The sequence below is a fragment of the Micromonas commoda genome, chromosome 7 (assembly GCF_000090985.2).
Source record: "Micromonas commoda chromosome 7, complete sequence".
Lineage (NCBI taxonomy): Eukaryota > Viridiplantae > Chlorophyta > Mamiellophyceae > Mamiellales > Mamiellaceae > Micromonas > Micromonas commoda.
In genome coordinates, this window is record NC_013044.1 from 619,526 (window position 1) to 645,111 (window position 25,586).

At 65.9% G+C, this 25,586-nt stretch overlaps 14 protein-coding genes across 14 annotated transcripts; 6 read left to right on the plus strand and 8 right to left on the minus strand.

Moving 5' to 3' along the window:
• Positions 1–20: 20 nt before the first annotated feature.
• On the minus strand, positions 21–1,333 carry MICPUN_60024 (predicted protein; the record flags this gene model as incomplete). Its single annotated transcript, XM_002503877.1, has 2 exons — positions 21–1,115; positions 1,208–1,333. The coding sequence occupies 2 exons, from the start codon at positions 1,331–1,333 to the stop codon at positions 21–23; spliced, it is 1,221 nt and encodes a 406-aa protein (XP_002503923.1).
• A 250-nt stretch (positions 1,334–1,583) lies between these two features.
• On the plus strand, positions 1,584–4,413 carry MICPUN_60025 (hypothetical protein; the record flags this gene model as incomplete). Its single annotated transcript, XM_002503531.1, has 2 exons — positions 1,584–4,348; positions 4,398–4,413. 2 exons carry the CDS (start codon positions 1,584–1,586, stop codon positions 4,411–4,413), a joined length of 2,781 nt encoding a protein of 926 aa, XP_002503577.1.
• Positions 4,414–4,466: 53 nt separating this feature from the next.
• MICPUN_60026 (predicted protein) lies at positions 4,467–5,621 on the minus strand (the record flags this gene model as incomplete). The annotated part of the gene is made up of 1 exon (XM_002503878.1): positions 4,467–5,621. One exon carries the CDS (start codon positions 5,619–5,621, stop codon positions 4,467–4,469), a length of 1,155 nt encoding a protein of 384 aa, XP_002503924.1.
• A 68-nt stretch (positions 5,622–5,689) lies between these two features.
• Positions 5,690–6,352, plus strand: MICPUN_60027 (predicted protein; the record flags this gene model as incomplete). Its single annotated transcript, XM_002503532.1, has 1 exon — positions 5,690–6,352. The coding sequence occupies one exon, from the start codon at positions 5,690–5,692 to the stop codon at positions 6,347–6,349; it is 660 nt and encodes a 219-aa protein (XP_002503578.1). The 3' UTR covers positions 6,350–6,352.
• A 74-nt stretch (positions 6,353–6,426) lies between these two features.
• On the minus strand, positions 6,427–8,091 carry MICPUN_60028 (U3 snornp-associated-like WD40 repeat-containing protein; the record flags this gene model as incomplete). Its single annotated transcript, XM_002503879.1, has 1 exon — positions 6,427–8,091. The coding sequence occupies one exon, from the start codon at positions 8,089–8,091 to the stop codon at positions 6,427–6,429; it is 1,665 nt and encodes a 554-aa protein (XP_002503925.1).
• A 513-nt stretch (positions 8,092–8,604) lies between these two features.
• Positions 8,605–9,543, plus strand: MICPUN_50969 (predicted protein; the record flags this gene model as incomplete). The annotated part of the gene is made up of 1 exon (XM_002503533.1): positions 8,605–9,543. One exon carries the CDS (start codon positions 8,605–8,607, stop codon positions 9,541–9,543), a length of 939 nt encoding a protein of 312 aa, XP_002503579.1.
• Positions 9,544–9,734: 191 nt separating this feature from the next.
• MICPUN_60030 (predicted protein) lies at positions 9,735–10,289 on the minus strand (the record flags this gene model as incomplete). Its single annotated transcript, XM_002503880.1, has 1 exon — positions 9,735–10,289. The coding sequence occupies one exon, from the start codon at positions 10,287–10,289 to the stop codon at positions 9,735–9,737; it is 555 nt and encodes a 184-aa protein (XP_002503926.1).
• A 388-nt stretch (positions 10,290–10,677) lies between these two features.
• On the plus strand, positions 10,678–13,863 carry MICPUN_107000 (predicted protein; the record flags this gene model as incomplete). Its single annotated transcript, XM_002503534.1, has 2 exons — positions 10,678–11,028; positions 11,131–13,863. The coding sequence occupies 2 exons, from the start codon at positions 10,678–10,680 to the stop codon at positions 13,822–13,824; spliced, it is 3,045 nt and encodes a 1,014-aa protein (XP_002503580.1). The 3' UTR covers positions 13,825–13,863.
• A 23-nt stretch (positions 13,864–13,886) lies between these two features.
• Positions 13,887–15,518, minus strand: MICPUN_60032 (predicted protein; the record flags this gene model as incomplete). Its single annotated transcript, XM_002503881.1, has 1 exon — positions 13,887–15,518. One exon carries the CDS (start codon positions 15,516–15,518, stop codon positions 13,887–13,889), a length of 1,632 nt encoding a protein of 543 aa, XP_002503927.1.
• Positions 15,519–15,998: 480 nt separating this feature from the next.
• On the plus strand, positions 15,999–18,330 carry MICPUN_60033 (predicted protein; the record flags this gene model as incomplete). Its single annotated transcript, XM_002503535.1, has 2 exons — positions 15,999–17,017; positions 17,240–18,330. The coding sequence occupies 2 exons, from the start codon at positions 15,999–16,001 to the stop codon at positions 18,012–18,014; spliced, it is 1,794 nt and encodes a 597-aa protein (XP_002503581.1). The 3' UTR covers positions 18,015–18,330.
• Positions 18,331–19,539: 1,209 nt separating this feature from the next.
• Positions 19,540–20,235, minus strand: MICPUN_83610 (predicted protein; the record flags this gene model as incomplete). Its single annotated transcript, XM_002503882.1, has 1 exon — positions 19,540–20,235. A coding segment is annotated over one exon (696 nt), but the record flags the coding sequence as incomplete, so codon positions are not given.
• A 76-nt stretch (positions 20,236–20,311) lies between these two features.
• Positions 20,312–21,531, minus strand: MICPUN_108601 (predicted protein; the record flags this gene model as incomplete). Its single annotated transcript, XM_002503883.1, has 1 exon — positions 20,312–21,531. A coding segment is annotated over exon 1 (1,120 nt), but the record flags the coding sequence as incomplete, so codon positions are not given.
• A 743-nt stretch (positions 21,532–22,274) lies between these two features.
• On the plus strand, positions 22,275–23,378 carry MICPUN_60037 (predicted protein; the record flags this gene model as incomplete). The annotated part of the gene is made up of 1 exon (XM_002503536.1): positions 22,275–23,378. One exon carries the CDS (start codon positions 22,275–22,277, stop codon positions 23,376–23,378), a length of 1,104 nt encoding a protein of 367 aa, XP_002503582.1.
• Positions 23,379–23,457: 79 nt separating this feature from the next.
• MICPUN_60038 (predicted protein) lies at positions 23,458–25,539 on the minus strand (the record flags this gene model as incomplete). Its single annotated transcript, XM_002503884.1, has 1 exon — positions 23,458–25,539. The coding sequence occupies one exon, from the start codon at positions 25,537–25,539 to the stop codon at positions 23,458–23,460; it is 2,082 nt and encodes a 693-aa protein (XP_002503930.1).
• Between the last annotated feature and the right edge of the window lie 47 nt (positions 25,540–25,586).

The following is a 25,586-nucleotide window of genomic DNA, read 5'->3' on the forward strand; positions in this document are numbered from 1 at the left end:
GTCTCGCCCTAGCTAGCTAGCTAGTCCCACTTCTTATCGGTGAAGGCACGGTGCACCCTGAACAGCGACGCCTCCGCCAGGTCCCGGGTGAACGCCATCATCTCGTCGCCGTACGCGTTGTACGCCCAGAACGTACCGTCCCTCGGCCTGCACAGCGCAAACTCCGGCGTCGCCGTCGTTTGCCCGTTTGGCGACTCGTTTTCCTCCAAATTTCCGCTAAAATCGTCCGACACCAGTCCGTCTGGGGTGCGCCTGACCGGGTGAAGCGCCCACTCCTCCAGCGCGCCACCCTCCGGCGGCGTGAACATCGCCGACGCCGCGGTGAGCAGCTTCGACGACCGCTGCTTGTGCCACGCCACCACCCTCCGCCTGTCGAACCTGACCCCCTGCAGGAAAGTCGTCACCAGAGTTCCCGTGCTCTCGCTCCGCAGCGTCACGTCGCACCCGGTCCCGAAGAGATGCACGCGGAACAGGAACCTCGCCGTCTCTTTCTCGTGATCCGCCGAGTCAGAGGCGTCCGCGCACATGGCCTCCACCTGCGCCCGCGGCGTCACCGTCATCTGGTGCCCGCCCCAGTTCAGCGCTCCCATCATCCCCGCGGTTTCGTACGTGCGGTACGGGTGCACGCACAGGAAACCCTCGGACCAACCGTCGGAGCTCCCGCTCCCCGCGCCCCTCAGCTCGATGCACACCGTCGTGCCGTCCCTGAGCTCGTCCAGGGAGAGGCCCCTGGGCGCCACGGGCGACGACGCCGACGCGAGACCGGAGGCGACGTACGGCACGACGTGGACGTTTTCTCGAACAGACGGCGAGTCGGAACGCGCGCGTGGGTCGCCGCCGCGTGGGGACCCGACCGTGGCGAGCCCCCCGGTCTTGGTGCTCGCCCTCCTCGCCGCGCGTTTGTGCGCCAGCGGGTCCTCCCTTCGCCGCGAGCGGTCGAAGACGCTGGAGCCTCGTCCTGATTCGGCCAGCTTGCTGGTCTTGGAGAGGATGAACGGGTCGACGAAGTGCGACCACACCAGCTGGAACGCACCAAGCGCGGTGCCGCACTTGGCGAGGGTCCACACGGCCGCCGCGAGTGTCTCCGTCTTTGCGAGTGTGTACGCGAAGAATATCTGAGAACGACGGGGAGTTGCGAGCGAGTCAGAGGTGGGTGGTCGGGGCGAATCGCGGAGGCGCTTGAGAATTCGGGGGGCGGTCCACTCACACAGGTCAGGCTCGTCACCAAGATCATCATCACGTCCCGAGCCACGGTCACTATACTGGGGATGATGTCCACATTGACGTATCGGAGCGCATCCTGGATGCCCAGGTCCACCAGGCTGTCCGCCATGGTCGTGATGGGTCTTGAAAGTGTGTTCGGCACCTTGCGGGCAATCTGAAGATTTCTGGACAGCTGGACCTTTCTGCACAGCGTCGTAGTCATCAAGCGTCCAGTATTTCACCATTATCTACGGTATTTCGTATTTCATCTGTATGGCAATCAGTTACGTTTTGCCGGGGCGTTCTCAGCCAAGAGTTTTGGTGACGTCGACGATGGTATGTCCACCAGCGCCGAGGTCACTTGACGCGGCGCAAAGACGATGACGGGCGTGACGTGCGCTCCGTGCGCGACGATCGGCACGATTGGGACTCCCCTGCCCGCGGCGCGCGGCCGCGTCGCCGGAAGGAAGGTTCCAGCGGGAGCCGAGGCGGGGTCGGCCTTCCGAGGCCGTCGGCGCTCATCGCGGGCCGTCCGCGTGCGCGCGGCGGGCGGCGGCCTGTTCAGCGCCGCCCCTGCGTTGAACACCCAGGAGATCGCCGCGAAGGTGACCGAGATCAAGGAGACGGAACTGGAGCTCTCGCGCGGAATCTGGCGCGCGGTCGACGCCGCCACGGCAGCCGCGACGGACGCGGTGGCGCCCCTCGCCGGGTTGGACCTCTCGACGGGGCTCCGCGCAGCCTTCGACGGCGCGATGCAAGCCGTCCCGGAGCCCGTTCGCGAGCGCGTCACCGCTCTCGTGGACGCGGTGTTAGCCAACGAGGAGCTGGTGCGCGCGATAGACTCCGTGCCGGACGTCGCGTGGGTGCTCGTGCTCGTGGCCACCGTCGGTTCCAAGGCGCTGGGCGGCGGTTCCTCCGCCACCGCGGGCATGGACGAGTGGGCCGCGCTCGCCGCGGCCGAGGGCGACGAGGAGCCCATCGAGCTCCAGAACTACGACCCGGACGCCATATACGCGCACTTCAAGCGGCGCCCGCTGGTGCTGCTTCGGCGCGGTCTCAGGTCCGGGTCTCTGCTCGGCGGGTACGGATTCAGGCTCTGGCTCGACCGCAAGATCCTGGGCGAGGACCCGCCCGAGGCGAAGAAGGCTGAGGTGGACGCGAAACGCGCGATCCAGCTCAGGGACCTCCTCATCTCCCTCGGTCCCACGTACGTCAAGCTCGGGCAGGTGCTGAGCAGCCGTCAGGACCTCCTACCGGCTCCTTACATCAAGGAGCTGCGGACGCTGCAGGATTCCGTGCCCCCGTTTGACGACGACCTCGCCAAGCGGATCCTCGCCGCGGAGCTCGGACCCACCGGCGCGAGGAACCTCAGCCTCGGTTCCGCGCCCATCGCGTCCGCGTCGCTGGGTCAGGTGTACCGCGGGACGCTCAAGAAACCGGACGGGACCGTGGAGGAGGTGGCGGTGAAGGTGCAACGGCCGGGGGCGCTCGTCGCCATCTCGCTCGACGTCGGCATCATCCGCTCGTTCGCGGAGCCGTGGAGGAGGTTCAAGGGTCTGAACACCGACCTAGAGGGGTTGGTTGACGAGTGGGGCAGGAGGTTCGTGGACGAGCTCGACTACGGGCAGGAGGCGGCCAACGGTGAACGGTTCAGGCTGGCGATGGAATCTCGACCCGACCTCGCGGGCGTGGTCACCGCCGCGCCCGTCATGCCCTCCGCGTCCACCCGAAGGGTTCTCACCACCGGGTGGATCAACGGACAGAGGCTGGACACGTCAGAGGAGGGCGACGTGCCCAGGCTGTGCGCGGTGGCGCTCGCGAGTTACCTGGCGATGTTGCTCGACATCGGGACGCTCCACGCGGATCCCCACCCGGGTAACCTCTTCCGCACCGACGACGGTAAGCTCTGCATCCTGGACTGGGGCCTGGTCACGCCCGTGAGCAAGGACCTGCGCACCGCCATCCTGAGCTTCATCGCGCACCTCGTCAGCAAGGACTTCGAGGCTGTGCCCGGTGACCTGGACGCCATGGGTTTCATTCCCGCGGGTAAGAGGGAGGCCATGGAGGACGCCGGCGTCGCGAGCGCCATCGGGCTGCTGTTCTCCGCGCTGGCCAAGGGCGGAGGCGCCGAGGGGTTCCGCGCGGAGCTCGGGCTTCCCGACGCCGACAAGATCAAGGAGATTCGCAAGGAGCTCAAGGGCGTGAAGGACATGAAGTTGAGGCGGGATAAGTTCCTCGAGGCTTCGGGCGGCGCCGACTCGAAGGTTGCGCAGCTCACCCGCGACCTGGAGGGTATCCAGGAGAAGTACGGCAACATCTTCCAGATTCCCTCCTACTTCGGCTACATCCTCCGCTCGTTCTCGGTGCTCGAGGGGATCGGGCTGGCGTCGGACAAGAACTACTCCATCGCCAACGAGTGCTACCCGTACGTCGCCAGAAGGCTCCTCACCGACGACACCCCGGAGACGCGCAGGGCGCTCGAGCAGCTCCTGTACGGCAAAAACGGTCCCAAGGCTCAGCTCTCCGTGAAGCGCGTCAAGCAGCTCGCCAACGCGTTTGGGAACTACTCCTCCATCACCAACGTCAGGGAGTCTCGCAAGGAGGAGGCTGTGGATGGTAAGCCGGTGTCCGCGGGTCTGTCGCAGGGGACCAAGGAGGCGCTTCGGCTGGCGTTTGCCCCGGAGGGCAGCCCCGCGCAGGATATCCTTCTCCGCGAGTTGGCCAGGTTCACGGGAGCGGCGGCATCGAGCGCGGTCAACTCCGCGGCATCCGCGCCCGCTCTCGGGTTCCTCGTGGGCCTGGCGGAGGCGCAGCAGAGGGCGGCGGAGGCGTTGGGCCCCGCGAGGCCGCCGCTGCCGACGGCCATCGAGCTCCTCGCTCCCTTGACCGCGGCGGCGAGACAGACGGAGGCGGACCGCGAGACCCTTCGCGTGGCGGCCGAGCTCCAGGAACTCGTGAGCAGCCTCGCGCCCAAGTCGTCCACGTCTTCCGAGCCGTCCAGCTCGTGGGTGGACGTCCCGGTGCTCGGCGAGGTTCCCGTGCCGTCCGCGCCGTCATTGCCGATGGACGAGCGGATGCTGAAGGAGCTTCTCGAGCTGGCGCCGGAGCTGGCGCCGGGGGCTCAGGCGGCTGCGCTGAGGTTCGGGTCGGTGCTGCTGGATCAGGCTGCGGAGCGGGTCGCCGACGCGGAGAAGGAGGACCAGGCGCTGAGGTCCAGGGTCTGAAATTAGATCCGCCGCTCGCATAATTCTATTCGCATAATTCTACGCCGCCGTGGCTAGCCAAAGCTGCTGGAAAGCATCCGTCGCCATCTCCAGCCTCATGAGCTCGTCGTCCAGTTCCTCCTCCTCGGCCCTGATCGCCGCGGCCCTGGCAGCCTCCTTGGCAGCCCTCTCGTCCTCCCGCCTCTGCCGCACGGCGTCGAGGTTTCGCCTGATTTGTCTCCTCTTGTCCGCTCGCACCTTCTCGAGCACCCACTCCCGCGCGAGCTTCCACCGCGCGACCGCCATCTTCTGCGACTTTTTCAGCACCTTCTTCGGCTTTCGTCGCCGCATCAGGTCCTTCGTCTTCGGCACCGGCGGGTTGCGCGGCTTTGGCGGGGTCGGCTTGCCGGGCACGCGCGTGGACCACTCCAGGAACGACGCCCCGGTGCCAACCGGGTGCATGCCGGGGACCACCCTCGCGGTTCGCAGCGCCGACTCGGTGGATGCCTTGGTCGGGGTCCTGCCGTCGATGACGCGCGGGGTCGCCTCGGCTTTGCGTATGGACCCGCGGACCCTGACGATGGACGGGGAGCTGGTGGGTCGTAGCCTCGGGACGTACGAGCCTTCGGGCTCGAGCGGTGGACCATCCGGCATTTCGATCTCCTCCTCGAATTCCCCGCGCGTCGTCCGTCGCTTCGTCTCCTCCCTGTCCCGTCTCCTCCTCGCGATCTCCCCCTGCTTCTTTTCCATCGCCTCCACATCGTGCATCAGTGTCACTATCGGGTTCTGCCGCACCGGGCTGTACACTTTTACCGTCGCGTTTGGCGACATCGTCTCCTTGAGCCTCAGCGTGCCGTCCTTTCCGGAATTGGAATCTTCGGTTCCGACCTTCCTGAACCCGCCTCCGGTTCGTCCCCAACCGGGTGATGCAGCGGTGGATTCGAAATGCCTCGTGGGTGTGAGTACCGCGGGCGAGTGGGGCGGGGTCGTCGCCGCGCCCCATGGCGACGACGGGATGGACACGTCGTTGAGCCTCGCCAGCAGCGCCTGCTTGGCCGAGGGCGTGGGCATCTTTGGAGACTCGAACGAAGCTCCCGGGCTGAACGCGGGGGTGCTCGGCGCCGATACGCGTCGATCTATGGGCGAGAACGCGTCCTTGGCGGGAGGAGGCCCCCGGAGGTCCTCCTCGTCCACCGACTCCACGAAAGCTTCCATGGGCCGTGCGCCTGGGAATGCCTCGCGAGGGAAAATTAACCGCGCCGGATTAGATAACAACCACGCGAATGACTCGATGGGAGCGCAGACCAGCACCGCACATCATGATCGAGTCGTATCGGCCCGCGGTGTCCCTCGCGCCCACGGTGAGACCCACTCGATGTGCGTGCGTCCGACCCGCCGCGTCGGCATCGGCCAAGCCCTCTCGCCCCTCGCGCCGGAACGTCCTCCTCCTCGCACCGGTCCTCCACACCGGCCTCGCGTCCGCCGAGGAGGCCAGGCAGCCCCCGCGCGATCTCGGCGAGGGAGTCCGGGGCGTCGATCTCATCCCGGGGAGAGTGAACGGCGCGGTGGTGAAGGAAGGCGACGCCGTCGTGGTGAACCTGAAGGGCAGGTTGTTCGCGAAGCAGGGTTGGGTGTTCAGCGACGATTGGGCCGAGACCAGGGACGGTCTCCCTCAATCGCACACGTTCACGGTGGGCGCGGGCGAGGTCATCAGGGGTTTGGAGGTTGGCGTGCTGGGCATGCAGGAGGGTGGCGTGAGGAGGGTGGTGTGTCCTCCAAATGTCTCTTATCAAACGAAAGATCAGCAGCCGGTGCCTAGAGACTTCTCCAATCGTCAGCGGCTGTACACGACGATCTTCAACCCGACAAGGTTGGCGAACGGCGAGGGGGACACGCTGAGCACGGTGATATTCGATATCGAACTCGTCAGGGTGGCCAGGTAGTGAGCGAAGGGAGAGTAGTGACTCGGCGTTGATATCATCCGCGATTCCACGCGGTGAGCCTAATTGATCGCGTCGTCTTAATCTTCGAGCGTGAGCCTGTGCATCAGCAGGCCGTTCCTCGCCTGCGCGTCCCTGCCCCAGCGTCCCTGCCTCGGCTCCTGACCCATTCCCGCGAGCACGAACCTACCGCTGCTGGCCACCGCGAGGGAGTTGACGAAACCCCGCGCCGGTAACGCGAAAAGCGGCATGAGCTGCCGACCCGGATCGTCGCACACCCTCCACATGCGAATCGCCCCGTCGCCAGCCCCGGACGCGCACAGGTCTCCACCCTTGGACACGGCCACGGCGTTGACCCAACGTCCGCACGAGCCGACGCCCTCGGGCGGTTCCGGTTCCTCCGGCATCCCGCACGCCGCCTGGGCGTCGAGTCTGGACTCGATCGCGGCGTCGACCTCATCTCCCGTCGCAAACTTTGGGCCCGTCATCTCCTCGCCAAAGCCGTGCGCGTTCTTCCACTCCATCACCGCGCGCTTCTTGGTGGTGGACCACAGCGCCACGGTCCCGTCGTCCGCGCCCGTGATCCACGTGTCCGACGAGGTGAACGCGACGCTCTCGAGCTGACCACCGCTCGGGCCGGGCCGGAAGATGAGCTGCGAGTCCTCGGCGACTTTCCAAAACCTACACGTCCTGTCCCTTCCCACCGTCACCACGCGCTCCTTGCGCTGCGGCGCGACGCCCAGGACGTCGCTCTGGTGTCCGAACAGGGTGTCAACGTACGCCATGTCGTCGAGGGACCACACCTTGAGGGTCTTATCCGTAGACGAGGAGAACATCTGCCCGGTGCCATCGCGAATCGCGAGGCCAGTCACCGCGCCTCGGTGCGACGCAAACTCGTGCACCTTCTTCGCGGTTCGCGTGTCCCAGACGTGGATGCGCTTGTCGGCACCCGCGGTACACAGCAGGTTGTGCTCCTGGGACACCGCGCAGCACAGCAACGTCGCGGCGCCGCACTTCGGCGGCGCCATCGGTCCGCCGCCGCCTCGGCTCGGGTCGACAACCGCGGGGGGCGCGCGGGGGAACCGCGTCCTCGCGCCCGTCTCGATGTCCCATTTGGCGATGCCGCCGTCCTTGGACACCGTGTAGCACGTGGAATCGTCCGAGGTGAGCGCCATGCCCGTCACCGACAGCTTATGCCCGCGGCGTACGTCCCTCCACGCGTCGCCAGCTGTGTCTTCGTCGTCTTCGTCTTCGACGTCGGAGTCGGCGTCGAGCGTCGGCGCGACGACGCGGTGCGCAATCTCCCGGCGCACGCGGCCCGACTTGGCCATCGCCTCGTTCTTGAGCCTGTTCGCCAGCCTGTCGTGGCTGTCCATGTTTCGGATGTTGTCCTCGTCGTCCTCCTCCTCGGACCCCGACCCGTCCTCCGCCTCTTCTCTTCGGAGCTTCTCGAGGTAGGATTTGGCCAGGCGCAGACGCTTCTCGTCGGCGGTCTCCTTGACCTCCTCGTCGCTGTCGTCGTCGCTGTCGCCTCCCTTGCGACCCTTCTTGCGGCCGAAGTCGTCCTCGTCGAGCGCGTCCTCGAGCATGTCGTCCCCTTCGGCGTCGTCATCCTTGTCGGCGGCGGCGGCGGCGCCCTTCGCCACCTTCTGCCTGCTTCCCGCGAACGACTTGCGACCCTTGACCGGTGCCTCGTGCGGCCGCTTCTTGGAGGCGGTCAGCCCCGATGCCTTCTTCGGAGGCATATCGACCGATTGCCCTATCGACCTCCTCGCCCTTCTGGCGCTAGAGCCGTCGCTGGAGTCCTCGCCGACGATGAATGAGAAAACTCGCTGCCAGTCTGCGCTTTCGCTGTGATTTTTGCGGGTTCCGCGACGATTTTCCGGGCGCGCTTTCCTCGAGTCGGAAACGGCCGGGTCGAATTCGCAAAAGTTGCCTATGGGCAATCAAGATCAGGTAAACCCCTGGTAACTCCGAGAAACTTGCGGCCGGTGGAGCTGCGATTTTTTTCCACTCGTTTGAACGGTAGCCGTAGTCACGACCCTTCAGGGTTACGCGCGGCCGGGACACACGTTCACGCGCGCGGAGCACGGAGAGTTTCCCCTCGGGAGGCTCAAACCGACGGAACACGCGTGGCCGCATCGCTCGATCGAGCTCGTCCGCGCGTCCGCACGAACGTCGGCTCGGATCTCGGTTCCGACCACGCCGCGAGAGGGGTTTACGTAGGTGAGGAGACGGAGAGGAGAAGAGGGAGCGAGATGGGCAAGCTCGACGTCGAGGAGTACGGCACGTATGATTCCATGGTGGCGACGCTGCTCGAGCACAAGTTCCTACCGGAGAAGGAGGTGCTGCAGCTGTGCGAGCGCGCGCGCAGTCTGATCAGCGAGGAGTCCAACGTGCACAGCGTGAGGGCGCCCGTGACGGTCGTCGGCGACATCCACGGACAGTTTCACGACCTGCTGGAGATGTTCAAGCTCGGCGGATACGCGCCGGACACAAACTACCTCTTCCTGGGCGACTACGTAGACCGAGGTTATTATTCGGTCGAGACGGTCACGCTAGTGGTGGCGCTCAAGGTTCGCTACCCCGATCGCGTCACCATCATCCGCGGCAACCACGAGTCGCGGCAGATCACGCAGGTGTACGGCTTCTACGACGAGTGCATGAGGAAGTACGGTCACGCAGGGATCTGGAAGGCGTTCACCGACCTATTCGATTACATGCCCCTCACCGCGGTCATCGAGAATCAGATCTTCTGTCCGCATGGGGGTCTGAGCCCGTCCATCGACTCGCTGGAGGATGTCCGCAAGATCGACAGGTTCCAGGAGGTGCCGCACGAGGGGCCGGTGTGCGACCTGGTGTGGTCGGACCCCGACGACAGGACGGGGTGGGGGATGTCGCCGCGCGGTGCGGGCTACACGTTCGGACAGGACATCACCGAGCAGTTCAACCACGCGAACGGTCTAAAGATGATCGCGCGGGCGCACCAGCTGGTGATGGAGGGATACCTCCCGACGCACGATAACGGCCTCGTGACCATCTTCTCCGCGCCCAACTATTGCTACAGGTGCGGCAACCAGGCGGCGATCATGGAAGTGAGCGAGACCATGGACACGGAATTTCTGCAGTTCGACCCGGCGCCGAGGCGCGGGGAGGAGCAGAGCGCGGCGAAGAGGTGCCCGGATTATTTCCTCTAAAAATTGGGAACGGGCGACTCTCACGCGTCGTTTTCCGAGCCCCGGGCGGTCACGAAGACGCGACTGTCGCGGGGCGAGCGCGAAACAGCAACGGAACGTAGACGTGAATGTAATATGACGGGCCACGTTGACGACGATGTCCACTACCTATGACACGGTACTTCCGAGCTAAAAAACCTATTTGCCGTGACTCAGTCCTGGACGTATTTGTCCCCGCTAACGAGGCACGCCTCTGCCCGCTGAAACTCCCTCCCGAGATAGTTGGCGTGCACCAGCATCGTCACCGTCCCTTGACCCTCCTCGCTTTCCAGTATCTTCACTGAGAGCTCCTTCGCCGTCCGCCCGCTGAAGGTTTTGTGCACCGCCGGCTTGTAGCTCCCGTCGCAGGGAATTACTTCCCCCGTCATCGGGTCGCACGCCCTGCCCTCCTTGTCGATGACGTTCAGGAAGTGCGCGGCACGAATCACACCTCGGTTGTGGTCAACGCTGATCAAGTAATAACCTGCCGGGTCCAGGTCGATCCAGCGGTTGGAAAGCTCGTCGTCTATCTCGCGCCGGCTGAAAGACGGAGGGGCCGACTCCGCCGCACCTCCCCGCTTCGTTCGCTCGTCGTCCTCGACGGGCAGGGGGTACGATCCCTTACCAGCGACGACCGCGCGAAGGGGACAGACTAAGGCTCGAGGCCTCGAGGCGGGTGCGGGGGTCACCCGCAAGACGCTCGAGGCGGCGGCGCTGGCAGCGGTCATGAGAATGTGGCACGCTTTTTCCTGCAAGGCGCTTTTTCACAGCCAGGCGCTTTTTTCCCGTCGACGCGACGCCACATCTGACGATCAAAGACAGGGTCAGTTTTGAAATTCATCGGTAAATTTTGATCGGACGTTCATCGATATTCGGTTTCGAACGCGTTCACGCACAACGAACCTTGAGGCGCCAGACCTCGGGCTTCCAAAGCGAGAAGCGCGATCGTCCGAAGACGACCGAGGCCAACCCCTGAGCTACGCAGGGTAGGCTCTTACTTTGCGCGATAAATTCTTGATGTCACCTGCGGCTGCTAAGAGAGAATCCGAACGAGACTCCGAGGCACAGCAAGCGCGCGCGAAGAAGCAGCGCACGGGAAACGGAACGGACGACACGATGGCCGCGGCGGGCGAGATCGATGAGGATCTCCACTCTCGTCAGCTCGCGGTTTACGGCCGCGAGAGCATGAGGAAGCTGGCGGGCGCCACCGTCCTCATCTGCGGCATGAAGGGCTTGGGCGCGGAGATCGCCAAGAACGTCATCCTCGCGGGGGTCAAGGGTGTCACCATCCAGGACGCCTCCGCGTGCGAGCTCGCCGATCTGGGCGCGCAGTTTTACCTCAGCGAGGCCGACGTCGGCAAGAACCGCGCCGAGGCGTGCGCGGCCAAGCTCCAGGAACTCAATCCCGCCGTCACCGTCACCGTCAACACCGGCGAGATCACCGACGACCTCTGCAAGCAGCACACGGTGAGACCTACCGAGATCTGAGATCCCTACCAGAACCAACAAAAAGCATCCATCTTTTCCCCGACTGACCCGATATCCCCCCTTTCTTTCCCTCGCCGCCAGGTTGTCGTGTGCACCGAAGTTCCCCTGGCGAAGGCCAAGGAGGTCGACGCCTTCTGCCACGCCAACGGCATCGCGTTCATCCGTGGCGACGTTCGCGGCGTCTTTGGCTCGCTCTTCTGCGACTTCGGCCCCGGCTTTGACGTGCTGGACGTGGATGGCGAGGAGCCCCACAGCTGCATCGTCGCGTCCATCTCCAACGACGCCACCCCGCTGGTCACGTGCGTGGACGATGAGCGCGTGGAGCTCCAGGACGGCCAGAGGGTTCTCTTCGCCGAGGTAAAGGGCATGACGGAGCTCAACGACGGAGTCCCGAGGAGGATTAAAAACGTCAAGGCTCACTCGTTCGAGCTCGAGGAGGATACCACCGCTTACGGCCAGTACACCGGCGGGGGTATCGCCACGCAGGTGAAGGAGACCAAGAAGCTCGCCTTCAAGACCCTCGCGGCCGCGATGGAGGATCCGGGCGAATTCCTGCTGTCCGATTTCGCCAAGCTGGACCGCAGCGCCGTCCTCCACGTGGGCTTCAACGCGCTCGACGCGTTTGCCGTGAAGAACGGGCGGCTCCCGACCCCCGGTAGCGACTCCGACGCCGCCGCGGTGGTGGCATGCGCCAAGGATATCAACGACGCCGCGTCGCCTGCGACCAAAATCGACGACGTGGACCCCGACGGCGTCCTCACCGTCTTTGCCAAGACGGCGGCTGGATACCTCTCCCCGATGTGCGCCATGTTCGGCGGCGTCATCGGTCAGGAGGTTGTCAAGGCGTGCACCGGCAAGTTCCACCCGCTGCACCAGTGGTTCTACTTCGATTCGGTCGAGTCCCTTCCCGCGAAGGAGACGCTCACGGAGACCGAGCTCGCGCCGGAGGGGTCCAGGTACGACTCGCAGATTGCGTGCTTCGGCAAGACGATCCAGCGCAAGATTGAGTCTCAGAAGATTTTCCTGGTCGGCGCCGGCGCGCTTGGCTGCGAGTTCATCAAGAACTTTGCGCTCATGGGCCTGTCCTGCGGCGCCGACGGCAAGGTGACCGTCACTGACGACGACGTCATTGAGAAGTCCAACCTCTCTAGGCAGTTCCTCTTCCGCGATTGGAACATCGGCCAGGCGAAGAGCACCTGCGCGACCAACGCCGCCAAGGCTATCAACGGTGCGCTCAACGTGGATCCGCTGCAGAACCGTGTCTCCCCCGACACCGAGGACGTGTTCGACGACGATTTCTGGCAGGGACTGGACGTGGTGGTGAACGCGCTCGACAACGTCAACGCGCGCCTCTACGTGGACAGCAGGTGCGTGTACTTTGGCAAGCCCCTGCTCGAGTCTGGCACCCTCGGCACCAAGTGCAACACGCAGATGGTGGTGCCCCACCTTACGGAGAACTACGGCGCCTCCCGCGACCCGCCCGAGAAGTCGGCGCCCATGTGTACCTTGCACTCGTTCCCCCACAACATCGACCACTGCCTCACGTGGGCCAGGTCAGAGTTTGAGGGCATGTTTGAGAAATCCCCCGGTGAGGCCAATGCGTACCTCGCAAAACCCGAGGAGTACGCCGCCGCCGCGAGGCAGGCTGGCGACGCCGCCGCAAGGGAGAACCTCGAGAAGGCTGCCGAGTGTCTCCTCACCTCGAAGTGCTCCACCTACGAGGAGTGCGTGGCTTGGGCGAGGCTCAAGTTTCAGGATTCCTTCCACGACAAAATCGCGCAGCTCGTGTTCACCTTCCCCGAGGACGCCACTACCTCCACCGGCTCCCCTTTCTGGTCCGCGCCCAAGAGGTTCCCCCACGCGCTCAACTTCAGCACTGATGATGCTTCCAATCTCACGCTCATCCGCGCCATGGCCAACCTCAAGGCCGAGCTCCACGGCTTGGAGAGGCCCTCGTGGGCCGCTGACGACGCTGCCATGGCCGACGCCATCTCCAAGGTTGACGTCCCCGAGTTCAAGCCCAAGAGCGGAGTCAAGATCGAGACCGATCCCAAGGCAACCGCTCCGGCTAGTCTTGGCATGGACGACGAGGCCATCATCGAGGATCTTCTCGGCAAGCTCGAGCAGGTGCGCTTGGGCTTTGCGGCAGATTACCGCCTGTCCGTGATTGAGTTTGAGAAGGATGACGACACCAACTTCCACATGGACGCGATCGCGGGCCTGTCCAACATGAGGGCCAGGAACTACGACATCCCGGAGGTTGATAAGCTCAAGGCTAAGTTTATCGCGGGCAGAATTATCCCCGCCATCGCGACCACCACCGCCATGGCCACCGGCCTCGTGTGCCTCGAGCTTTACAAGGTTCTCAACGGCGCCAAGCTGGAGGCGTACCGCAACACCTTTGCCAACCTCGCGCTGCCGCTCTTCGCCATGGCCGAGCCGATCGCGCCCAAGAACTTCGAATTCAAGGACATGAAATGGAGCCTGTGGGACCGCTGGATCCTGGAGGGCGACTTCACCGTCAAGGAGCTGCTCGACTGGTTCGAGGCGAAGGAACTCACCGCGTACTCCGTGTCGTGCGGCCAGAGCCTCATCTACAACAACATCTTCCCCAAGCACAAGGAGCGCATGAACCAGAAGGTGAGCGACTTGGTGCAGACGGTGGCGAAGATGACGATCCCCGCCAAGCGCAAGCACTTCGACATCGTGGTGGCCTGCGAGGATGAGGAGGGTGAGGACATCGACGTGCCCCTCGTCTCTGTCAAGTTCCGCTAAGGGCTGTCCAGTCGCATACTAAGAACGCTATACTCTTCTAAAACCTGTCGTGTCTATCGTCTCTAAATGTTCAAGAGGTCATCGGTCAGGGCACCGGCACCCCTCGCATTCGTTGCCGACCCAGCTCCGCCAACCTTGGGCGTCGCCGAGCCCGTGCGGATCCCGCCCCTGTTTGGCGTCATCCGCGGCGTCGCCCCGGGTGTCCGCCCGGAATATGACCCACGAAGCGCCGCGTCGAAGGACGGGGTGACCCCTCCCGGGGTACGCATCACGCCGCCGGGTCGAGACGGCGTCGCGCCCGCGCGCGACGGCGTCCTCTTCGCGCGCGAGTCCGTCAGCTTGCGCAGCAACTCCTCGCGCTTATCCGCCGGGCGCATGCCAAACGTCGGCCCGCCGCCCGTCCCGCCCCCGAGGTCCTCGAAGTAGGCGTCCATGTCGTCGTCCATGTCGCGCAGCGGCGTGGCGGTGGACGCGCCCCAGAACTCGCCCCCAACCGCGGGGGAATCGTCGACCCTCGCGCCCGGCGTGGCCCTCGCCGGCGTGGCGCTCGGCGTGGCCCTCGGCGTGGCCCTCGGCGTGGCGCCCGCCGGCGTGTGAACCAAGCCGTACGCTCGCCTCTCCGTCCCGGCGGACGTGTACATCTCCCCGCTCTTACCCCTGACCGCCGCCTCGAGCTCCCTCGCGACGCGCTCCGCGGCGTCCTCGTCCCCGGCGAACCGACCGGGCGTGGGCGTGAAGAGCGCTTTGTGTAGACCAACGCCGTTTGTTTGTCGAGACCGGGGCGCCGCGAACCGCGTGTTCTTCGCCACCGTCTCCTTGGGCGGACCCTGCACCATGGCCTGCATCTCCTTCGAGCTGTACGCCAAACCGTCGGGCGGGTAGTACAGCTCGTTCTTCGCCTTGAACTTTGTGAACACGAGCGGCGCGCCCGCGCCGTCCTCCGTGCCGGACCCGTCGGTGACGGCGACGATGGCTCCTCCTCCTCCTCCGTCGCTGCCGCCAGGTGCCGCGAGCGCGCGCCGGCGCTTCACCGCCGCCTCTGCAGCCTCGATGCGCAACGTCTGTTTCGCCTGCCAAGCGTCGTGTGTCTCCTGCTGTTGCCACGCGTACCTCGCGCCGCGCTTGGCGTTGTGCCGCTCCAAGATCTCGCGGAACGAGTCGTTGTCCTCGGACGTGTGCGTCGCGGCGAACTGGTCCAACGACATCCTCGAGTCCGCCGCCCTCGCCGCCGCCGCCGCGAGCTGCGCGGGATCAACGCCGCCGTAGTACCCGTTCCGCGGCGTGCCGGGCACCGAGCTGCCGGGCGTTACCCCGCTACCGCTGCTCCCGCCGAGCGACGGGGTGTCCAAGATCCCTCCCGGGGTGCCGAGGGCGTCGCGCTGCCGCCGCTGGATGTTCTCCTGCGCGCGTCGCATCTGCTCCGGGTCTCCGCTGTTCCTCGCCTCAATCCACTCGAGCTTGTTCTTGAGCCTCGGGACGTGCGGGAAGTAATCGCGCGTGATGATGGCGTCCAGCCGCTCCGTCCACTCGTCTTCGTCGAGCACCTTCTGCTTCCGAGCCCTCTGCTGGGGTCGCGGCGCGGGCGGGGGCATCAGCGCGGCCGCGTCCCGGGGCACGCGCGTCGCCACCGCCGTTCTCCCAGTCCCGCCGTCGCCCGGCGGAGCCATGCCGACGTCCTCCCCGACCCGGGCCATCGCTCGTTGCCGATCGATCTAAGGAATGGACGCCTGAACAATTTCTCCCTCTCGGACCTTGTCGGCGGTCTTGTGGACTCTTGTCCCGACGACTCGAGCGCGAGAGACGACGGTTCGAGGCCCGCGCGCGAAAATTTCACCTCCAAACCCTAAAACCGAACTCGTCGTTTCGGGTTTATTTCGCACGTATCCCGGACGTGTATGCGTTACGGTCTCGTTTCGCAGAAATAGAAATTTCAATTACGAAACCAACCCCAATCATCGAGGATCTTCGCACGCGCTTTTCAGTTAGCTCTTCGTCAACCGAAAACGAGCGGGCCCGGGAGCGTTTGCGAGAAACTCGGGTTCCTGTGAGCCGCTATTTTCACGCGGAACTAAAAAGATGCCGAAAGACGGCGCGCCGTCCCTCTCAATCCCGCCGGTGCACGCTCGTGTCACCCTTACAACCCAAAAAAAAACCAAAAAAAAGAAACCAGGAAGATGTCCGCTCCCGCCGCTCCCGCCGCTCCTGCCGCGCCCGCCGCCGGCCTCTCCGCGACGAGCCTCTACTGCGGTGACCTCGACAGCAATTGCACCGAGGCGCAGCTCTACGAGCTCTTCTCCACCATCGGTCCGGTGGTGTCCATCCGCGTCTGCCGCGACCTCATCACCCGCCGTTCCCTCGGCTACGCCTACGTGAACTTCCAGCAGGGTGCTGATGCCGCGCGCGCCATCGACGTCCTCAACTTCAACGTCGTCAACGGCAAGCCCATTCGCATCATGTACTCCCAGCGCGACCCCGCGCTTCGCAAGTCCGGCGTCGGCAACATCTTCATCAAGAACCTCGACAAGGAGATCGACAACAAGGCTCTCTACGACACCTTCTCCCAGTTCGGCAACATCGTGTCCGCCAAGGTCGCCGCCGATGGCCAGGGAGTCTCCAAGGGCTACGGTTTCGTGCAGTTCGCCGAGCAGGAGGCTGCGCAGCAGGCCATCGACAAGGTGAACGGGATGCTCCTGAACGACAAGCAGGTGTACGTCGGCCCGTTCCAGCGCCGCGGCGAGCGCGGCGGCGGCCCGACCACGTTCAACAACGTGTACGTGAAGAACCTTCACGAGTCTGTCGACGAGGACAAGCTCAAGGAGGTGTTCGGTGCCGTCGGCAAGCTCACCTCCGTCGTCATCATGAAGGACGGCGAGGGCAAGTCCAAGGGCTTCGGCTTTGTCTGCTTCGAGGAATCCGAGGCTGCCTCCGAGGCGGTCGAGAAGCTCGACGGCTACGACAAGATTGAGGACAAGGCGTGGGTCGTCTGCCGCGCCCAGAAGAAGGCCGAGCGTGAGGCTGAGCTCAAGGCGAAGTTCGATGCCGAGCGCCGCGAGAGGCTCGAGAAGATGGCCGGCGCCAACCTCTACATCAAGAACCTCGAGGACACCGTCGACGACGCCAAGCTCCGCGAGCTCTTCGCCGAGTTCGGCACCATCACCAGCTGCCGCGTCATGCGCGACGCCTCCGGCGCCAGGTACGATACGAATTCAAATGGAACAATACCCGAGCGATGCGAGCGTCGGGAGCAGGGGGGCGCTTCACCGCGTCGCCGGCGCCCGCGCGCGCGCATTCCGACGCGACGTTGGCGGAAATTATCGCGGAATTGGCGCGCACGTCTTTTCGCGGGCGTTTTTTTTCCCTTTAGGGTCCCACTTTGCTGACGCCCTCTCCCGCTCCTCTCCCCTTTTCCCAACAGCCGCGGCTCTGCGTTCGTCGCCTTTTCCTCCGCCGACGAGGCCACCCGCGCGGTGACCGAGATGAACGGCAAGATGGCGGGCACCAAGCCCCTCTACGTCGCCCTCGCGCAGCGCAAGGAGGACCGCCGCATGCGCCTCCAGGCTCAGTTTGCGCAGCGCGCCGTCGCCAACGGCGGCATGCCCGGCATGCCCTACGGCATGCCCCCCCCGGGCGTGCCCGGTGCCATGTACTACGGCCAGCCTCCCCCCGGCGTCATGGGCCCTCCCCAGCCCCAGCCCGGCTTTGGCTTCCAGCCCATCATGCCCCCCGGCCCCGGCCGCCCCATGGGCCCCGGCGGACCCATGCAGTACGCCAACATGCCCATGCCCCAGCGCGGCGGCATGCCCGGCCAGCGCGGTCGCGGCGGTCGCGGCGGTGCCCAGGGCGGTCGCGGCGCCCGCGGCCAGAACATGCGCGGTTTCAACCAGAACATGCCCCCCGCTCCCCCCGCGCCCAACATGCCCCCCGCTCCCGAGGCTCCCATGTCCGCCGTCGAGCAGCTCGCGGCGCAGCTCCCCAACGCGTCCGCGGATCAGCAGCGCATGCTCCTCGGCGAGGCCCTCTACCCCCTCGTCGACGCCGTCGAGCCCGCCTCCTCCGCCAAGATCACCGGTATGCTCCTCGAGATGGACCAGTCCGAGGTGCTCCACCTCATCGAGGACTCCAAGGCTCTCTCCGACAAGGTCCAGGAGGCTGTCGCCGTGCTCAAGGCTGCCGCTTCGGAGGACGCCTAAGCGTTCGGCGCGGTGCACCGAGGCGTGCGCGAGGGCTATTCGTGAGGGCTCTCGCGGGAACTGGGAAACGGACACTGGACGGAGACTTTGCCAGGCGTCGACGCGTCGCACCTATTACCGCGGCGTAAGACGGAGGCTCCGACGGACCGTACGGGTTTTGGGTTTGGGTTTCGGGAATGGGATTAGCACGGGTTAGCACAATTCTTCGGCCTCGGCGGGGTCTCGACCGGCTGACGAACCCCGGGGAGAGACGATCTCCAGGGTGTTTGAAAGCCCCGCTCGGGCACACCCCGCCGTGGCCTCCGCCGCGCGCCGCGGGCCGCTTGGCGTCGACGCCCGCGGCCCGCGGCATCATATTACGATCAACTAGGACTTTAGCGTCCTCTCTCCGTGGAGGCTGCCGCGCAAGGCAGCTAGGAGCGGAGAGGAGGATTTCACATTGGCGCGCCGGGTGACGCCGCGCGTGGAGCATTTTTTTTTAGTCTCCCACGCGACGGCGCGCGATGGACGATGACACGAGGAGAGGGAGCAGTGCGATCGATCGCACCCTCCGAGGGGACGCCGCGCCTCCACTTCGGAGCGTCTCTCTGCGAACAAAACATTCCATCGACCGGCGTGCGAGTCGTCGGCTAGCGCCCTCAAGCGAGCGCGCCGACGACGTCGAACACACGCACTCTCGTTTCGCCGACTTGTCTCGGCGAACGCATTCCCTGTGGGGGAGAGGTGGGCGGGATCCTGTTGTGTGGGGATCGAAGACCGCCAGCTCCGGAGCAAGACCCGACGAGGTCGGGTCGTCTTCCGATCATAACGGACGGACGTTTTAGGTACATTTCCTGCAGTCTCTGTCTACTTTCTGAAAATACAAAAAACTTGAATATTTTTCGCCGCCGCGTCTCCATCTCTTCATCTATCTAAGATCGTCCACTCCCGACGAGAGTATTTCCACCGCCGCGGCGACGTCTCCCCTCGCGTCGTACAGCGCCCGTCGCGCGTCCCCGGCATTGAACCCCATCTCCGTCAGCGCCGCGAGACCGTCGGGGTCCGTCGCGGGCGACGCCGACGAAACAGACTCGGACAAGGCAGCCTCCGAAGCGACAGCCGCCGCCGTCGCCGCCGTCAACGCCGCAGTCACGGGCACCTCCATCGACTCCATCGGGCCCGCGTCGTTCGTCACTCGCGCGGACGACGATCGAGCCGTTTGCGGGGTTCGGGCCATGCGCGCGGCCGCCGCCGCCGCGGCGGATGCGGCGGGTGTCGAGCCGGGCCTCGAGTAATTCGGCTTTGGTCCGCTTTGGCCCGTTCCCGTTCCACCCGCGCCGCCGCCTCCACCGCCGTTCGAGGGAGGCGCGTCCATCGTCGCGAACGTACCCTCCATCACCGGGGGCGGCCGACGAGCGAACGTGGGCACCTGCCACCACCGCCTGGTGCCGTCGCCGTCGCCGCCGCGAAGAGGCGCGAAGAGGTGCGTCGGTAGCGAATCCGGCCTCCCCGCGCCCGGCACCGCGTCGGCGGCTGCTCCCCCCGCGATGAACGCGCCGTGCCTCACCGCCGGCGCCGCCCACGCGTGCTGCTCGATCCACGCCGTAGTGGACGGCCTGAGCAGCAGCGGGTTGAGGTGGCCGCGGACGTACGTGAGTCCCGCGAGGAGCCCGGAGAGGTGCCCGACGAACGACACCGAGGGCATGAGAACCTGCAGGAAGATGAGCAGCGAGAGGGGGTACCACTGCGACGGTACCGTGAAGAATCCGAAGATCGATCTCTGCGCGACCGACGACAGGTGGGTATCGACGACGATGACGCCGAAGATGACGCCGCTAAATCCGATGGCGCACTCGTGCATCGAGGGATACCCCAGCGTTCCGCCGATGAACGCCAACCCGACGTGGAAGATCGACGCCAGCAGCGTGAAGAGCACGAGGATGTACGTGAACTGCACGGTACCTAGTAGCCGCTCCAGGGATGACGCCATTGGCACGAACGCCATCATGTTGAACGCGAGGTGCAGCACGCTGCCGTGAAAGAGCACCGAGGTGAACATCCTATACACCTGCCCGTCCCTCAGCACCCAAGAGGGAGCCATGCAAATCTGGGCGAAGTCGTCGAAGCCGAGGAGCACGCCCGTGACGTACAGCGCGACGCACGTCACGAACACGCCGCGGGTACCGAGCGGCAGGGAACCATAGAAATCGCGACCCCTCGTCTGCAACGACGATTCCTGCATCGCGAACCCCTTTTGGCCGCGCGAAGGGGAGTGCTCGGCAAAGTTATTAGGGCAGGGAGCTGAGACGCTGGGCAGTGAAGAAACCTCTCGACAAATCACTCACTACGGTTAACGCTACGCTATCGTGTGTCGCTTCGAGGTCATCAATGCATCGAGTAGTAACAACTCGCGGTGCACAGACGATTCCTCACCATCATTCCGAGCCCCTCTCAGTCTCGACGTTGTCTGCTCTATCAGCTGATCCAACGCAGGGTTAACTCCGCCGCGACGCTTCATCCTCAGTCTCAGTGCCCAAAGAGTCTTGGAGACGATGGCTTCAACCTCGTCGTGCTTCGACAGCACGTCCAGCAGGAGTTGGTCGGTTTCGTAACGCAAGGGACCTCCGAGCTCCGCTCGAGCGAGTGAACCAGCCAGATGCGCGGCGGCGTCTGCGAATCGAACGGACCTCGTCGCGGACAGCTCCTTCCATTCTTCGAGCGCGGAGAGCAAGGCGTCCGCTCCCTCGTGAACGTCGCCGCCGCCGCCGGAAAGATCACACGCCGCACGCGACGCGCGATGCGGGTGTTCGGCCGCCGCGCGCAACGCGGCGGCGGCGGCGCGACAGCGACGACCCCGCGACTCGTACCCGTCGGCGGTAGCAGCTCCCCGTCGGAGAAGCAGCTCGCTCGCCGCGGGTCGCAAATCACCCGAGCTCGCGCCGATTCGCACGGCTCTCTCCGCCGTGATCTCCGACACGTCCCTCATGATATCGGCGATGCTCAATCCCTCGGCGTGCTTAGCTGCGGCGGATACCTCCGCGGCGGGATCGCCCGCCCGGTGCATCGCGACGAGCCTTCGATACGTCCCGTCTTCGCTCGTCTCGAACACCGCCGCTCCGCTCGCACCCGCCGCCGTGCGAGCGTCGTAACGCACCGCCACCGACGAAGCGCCGTCGCGGTGAGACGCGTGATGAGACGTGAGACGTCCGAGGTAGGTTCGAGGGTGGTCCATCCCGGTGGGTTCATCCCCGTGCCCGTCGGCTGTTTCGACGTCCCTGTTGGATCGTCCGTTGTCCGACGGACCCGAGGGGCGCCGGGCGCGGAGCCACGACGCGGGCGCGGCGACGATCTCGACGACGGGGCCCCGGGTGCCTTCCTCGCCGCGTGGAACGACGCTGGGAGGGTGGCAGGCATCGAGCGCCGTCAGCGTCCGCGCGTCGATCGTGGCTGGGAGCTCGCACGGCGCGATGACGTAGTCCATGCGGTTGACGTCGGGCGCGCGTCCCCGAGGCGGCTCGGGGCTGGACAGGCGCCAACCCTCCGACGGCGGGGGGCGCAGACGAAGGCGCGTGACCTTCCCTCCCACCTGCGCGGCGACTCTCACCCTATGCGCGTTCTCGGGGCCGCCGACGACGTGGAGCGGGACGAGGATGCACGGCGCGCCCTTCAGGGTGGCGAGGATGCCGCACCCGACACCGGCGGGCGAAGAGATGGCGCACACGAGCGTCCCAGGTTCGAGGCCCATCTCAGTTCTTCGGCACCCTCGCGGGGACGTCGTTGTCGGAGGCCTTCTGGTCCTTGGCCCAGGGTCCAACCTTGCCCAGCGCCCTGTTCAGCAGATTATTCACGCCGCCTCCCTCGGACGCGCGGCGCATCCAGCGCGAGACCTCCTCGGGTTCCGACGGGACCCGACCCGTCGACGCGTTCCTCTCGTCTCCTTGGACGTCCGCGACGACGGACGCGCCTCCCTCGGCCGGGTCCTGGAAGCACCAAAAGATGGTGGCGACTCCGAGACCGCCGACGACCCAGGTGGCGATGTCCGCGACTCGTTCAGCGCGACTTATTTGTCTCACTCTCATACGGCGTCGGCGGGCGTCCTGGTGCGCAGCGGCTGTGTGAGACGTTTGGATCTCAAACGTGCGCAACTGAAACATTGAGACCGAGGTCCGGTCTGGTTGGTTGCAATTTGTCTTATCCGACGCTTCGCGCGGCCAACCGGCCACTCCCTCGCGGCGTGGCTGAGTGCACCGGCCGTCCCAGCGCGGATCCTGCGAGAAGAGCATGCCGATGACCACGATCTCCGCCTCGCTCGCGCCTCCATCGCGCGTCACCGCCGTCCACGGTTCCGCGTCATCCCGAACCACGTCGGCGCGATCCATCCCGATCTGCACGACGCCGTCCATCCGACGCGCGTCCGGGTCCAGCGCGAGGACCGCGCGCGTCGCCGCCGGTAAGTTCCAGAAGATCGGCGTCTCATCCGAGGACGGTGCCGAGGACGGCGCCGAAGGTTCCGCCACCCCCGCGGCGCCCAAGCTAGAGATCGTCGGCCTCGCGAACGATGACGGCACCCAGAAGTTCGACGACGACGAGCTCCCCGACAACCTCTTCGACGCCGTCGCAACCGCCGCGACCGCCACGGAGCAGGCCATCTCCAACGGCAGTCTCGGCAACCTGGTGGAGCTGCGCATCCCCGAGCTATGGGATCCCATCTCCGGCAACGTCATGGCCGAGGCTGGCGACCAGCTCAAGGTTTGGGAGATCACCCGCGAGTACGCCGCGCAGCTGTGCGAGCGCATGGGTCCCGACTCCAAGGTCAAGGCGGTGTTCCCCGACGCGGGATGCGCGGCGATGCTCAAGGCGAGGTGGCCCGACGCGCCGTTCGCGATCGCATCCGCTAACGACCGCCTGCTGTACCAGGACGGTGACGAGGTTCTCGTGTTTGCCGCGCCCGATCCCCCGTCGCTCGAGAAGGTGACGTCCACGACCAAGCTGGCAAACGAAAACGGCGCCGCGGTGGTGCTCGTTAACCCCAGGCTGGCGTCCGGCGACGCGGGCATCGGTCTCACTGTGCGACGCATGCGCGAGGACTTCCTCGGTAGGATGACCGTGGTGTATTGCCTGCAGCCGCTGCCTTGGTGCAACGGGAGCATCTTCAAGAGGTATCCCGGCCTGTGGCGGCTGTACCTGGAGGACGAGACCAGGCCCGGGCGGTTCAAGCTGGTGCAGGAGAGCGCCACGAGGCTCGCGGGCGACGATCTGGACGACGTGGTGATGTCCAAGCTCAGGCCCGAGGGCGAGGACGGGGAGGAGAAGGAGATGGGGCCGGGGGAGATGGTGTTCAAGCTGGTGAGGGACGCGCAGAGGTTCATGAACTCCCTCCGATAGACGCCGACAACCGACGCTCGCATTTTTATCCATTTTTATCGACGCACTGCATCAATTCCGTCTTCGACCTACTGTCAAACTAGCTACTGTTGTACCTCGCGAGCTGGCCCTGCAGGTTCTCGATCCTCGCCTTCAGCATCACCACCAAACCGTCGTCCTCGTCCTCGGGAGCGGCCCACTCGTCCCCGAGCCAACCGGGGGGTTTAGGGTAAGGTTCACCCGATGGGGCCGCCGCGTCGCCGCGAACCGCCGCCGCGTTTGCGTACTCCGCATTATGGGTCGGTCGATGAACCGACGCGCCGGTTTGCATCCTCGCGGGCAACCACGGGTTAGAGGCGGTCGCCGCCGCCGCCACCACCGCAGCAGATGCGGTGGCGGGGTGTCGCGTCGGCGAGTGCTCAAACGCATCCGCCGCCTTGGGCGACTCGGGGGGCGACTCCGGGGGCGGGCGCGGCGGTCGGGGGGGAACCTCCGCCGCGACCATCTCTATGGGCGACAGAGGCTCCCGCGGCGACGGGGGCTCCCGCGGTGACAGGGGCTCCCGCGGCGGTTGGTACCTCTCCGCCTTCTGCTTCGGCAGCGGAGGCCTGTGCACCGGGGGCAGGCGCGCCGGTCGCCTGATGGATCCGGAGGAGGAGGAGGACGGGCCCGAGGAGGACGGGGGCGGTCTAGGGAAGGCGGCCGACTCGGGCGACCGCGCGGGCGAAGGGGGCGGCGACGGTGCATCTATAGCCGGAGACGGTGCCCCGGCCGGGGGTTTCGCCGGCTGCGCGACGACGGCCGCGGTCGTCGGGAACACCATCAGACCATCAGCGGGTCCGTCGCCGAAGAGCACGTCCCCGACGGTGTCACCGAGCATGTCTCCGAGCATCATATCCGGACGCCGCATATCCGACGCCTGGTTCGCGCGAGGCGATCCCGCGGGCGTGTTCATCGAGCTGGACTCGGACGCGGAGTCGGGGACGTCCGTGCCGTCGTTATGTACGTCCGCGCCGTCGTCCCCCGCGCCGCCGCCGAACTCGAGCGAACGCCGAGCCTTTCCCTTCGCGGGGCTCGACGCGGCTTCGTCGCCGCCACGAGCCTCCTTCGTCGTCTCCACTGCTCGGCTCTTCGAAGGGGACGAGCGCTCAGGGGACGAACGCTCAGTCGCGGGGGGCGCTCGGTTCCCCGCCCGTGCGGCGTCCTCGGCCTCCGCTTCGGCTCTGAGCATCGCCGCCTCCGCCTCCTCGACGGACACCTTCGCCGCCGCCGCCGCCGCGATTTTCTCGATAGCCTCGCGGTCCAAGTCCGATCCCGCGTCGAGCGCCGCGACCGCCGCCGCCGCCCTCGCCGCGTGCGAAGCGTCCGCGCCCTTCGTCGCCGCCTCGAGCCTCCTTCGTCGTCTCCACTGCTCCAGGATATCCACCCGCTCGACGTCGTCGGCGATGAGGTGGGCGTAATCGTCCGACCGCCTCCACGCCTCCAGCGACGCGAGGCTGTCCTCTGTGCTCAACCCGACCTCCTCCCTGGCGCGCGCGAGCCTCCGCGTGAGTCTCATGCTGCTCTCGGATAGCTCCGAGAGCATCTCGTCGCTGGGATACGAGTCCTCGGATCTCCAACCTTCGGAGAAGCCCGATCGATCGAGCGACGGGGACTGGCCGAGCACCGGCGACGCCGCGAGCACGACGTCGCCGAGGCCGTCCCGAAGCGATCGATCCGGCGAAGGCGACGTGGCGCTCGTGTCGCGCCACCAAAATGGCGCGTCGTCGCCTCGGTCGCCGCCTTCGCCTCTCCCGCGCTCGTCCACCCCGCCCGGCGAAGAAGCGCCAGCTCCCCTGAACTTTTCGATGAACGAGCCGATAGCCGTTCGCGGCTTGTCGCCGGTCCTCTCCAGCGCCAGCTCCCTCTCCATTTCCGCAGCGAGCTCCACCAGTGCGATGTTGAAGCCCTCCTCGGTGGAGGATCGAACCGCCGCGTCGCTCCCTTCGCCCGGACCAGAGGACGTGGCGGAGGATGACGACGCCCTCCTCTCGTCGCGGGTCCTCCCGTGGGAGTCCTCCTCCTTCCGCCTGCCCGCGGACTCGTGCCGCTTCGTGCCGACCACCGGCGCGCGCCATCGAAGCGCACCGTTGCCGGTGTCCGACGCGTGGCCGCGTGGCCGCGCGTCCGACGCCAGGGGCATGGTCCACGCCGCGTTCGAACTCTGTGACACGCCCTTCAGTTTGAATA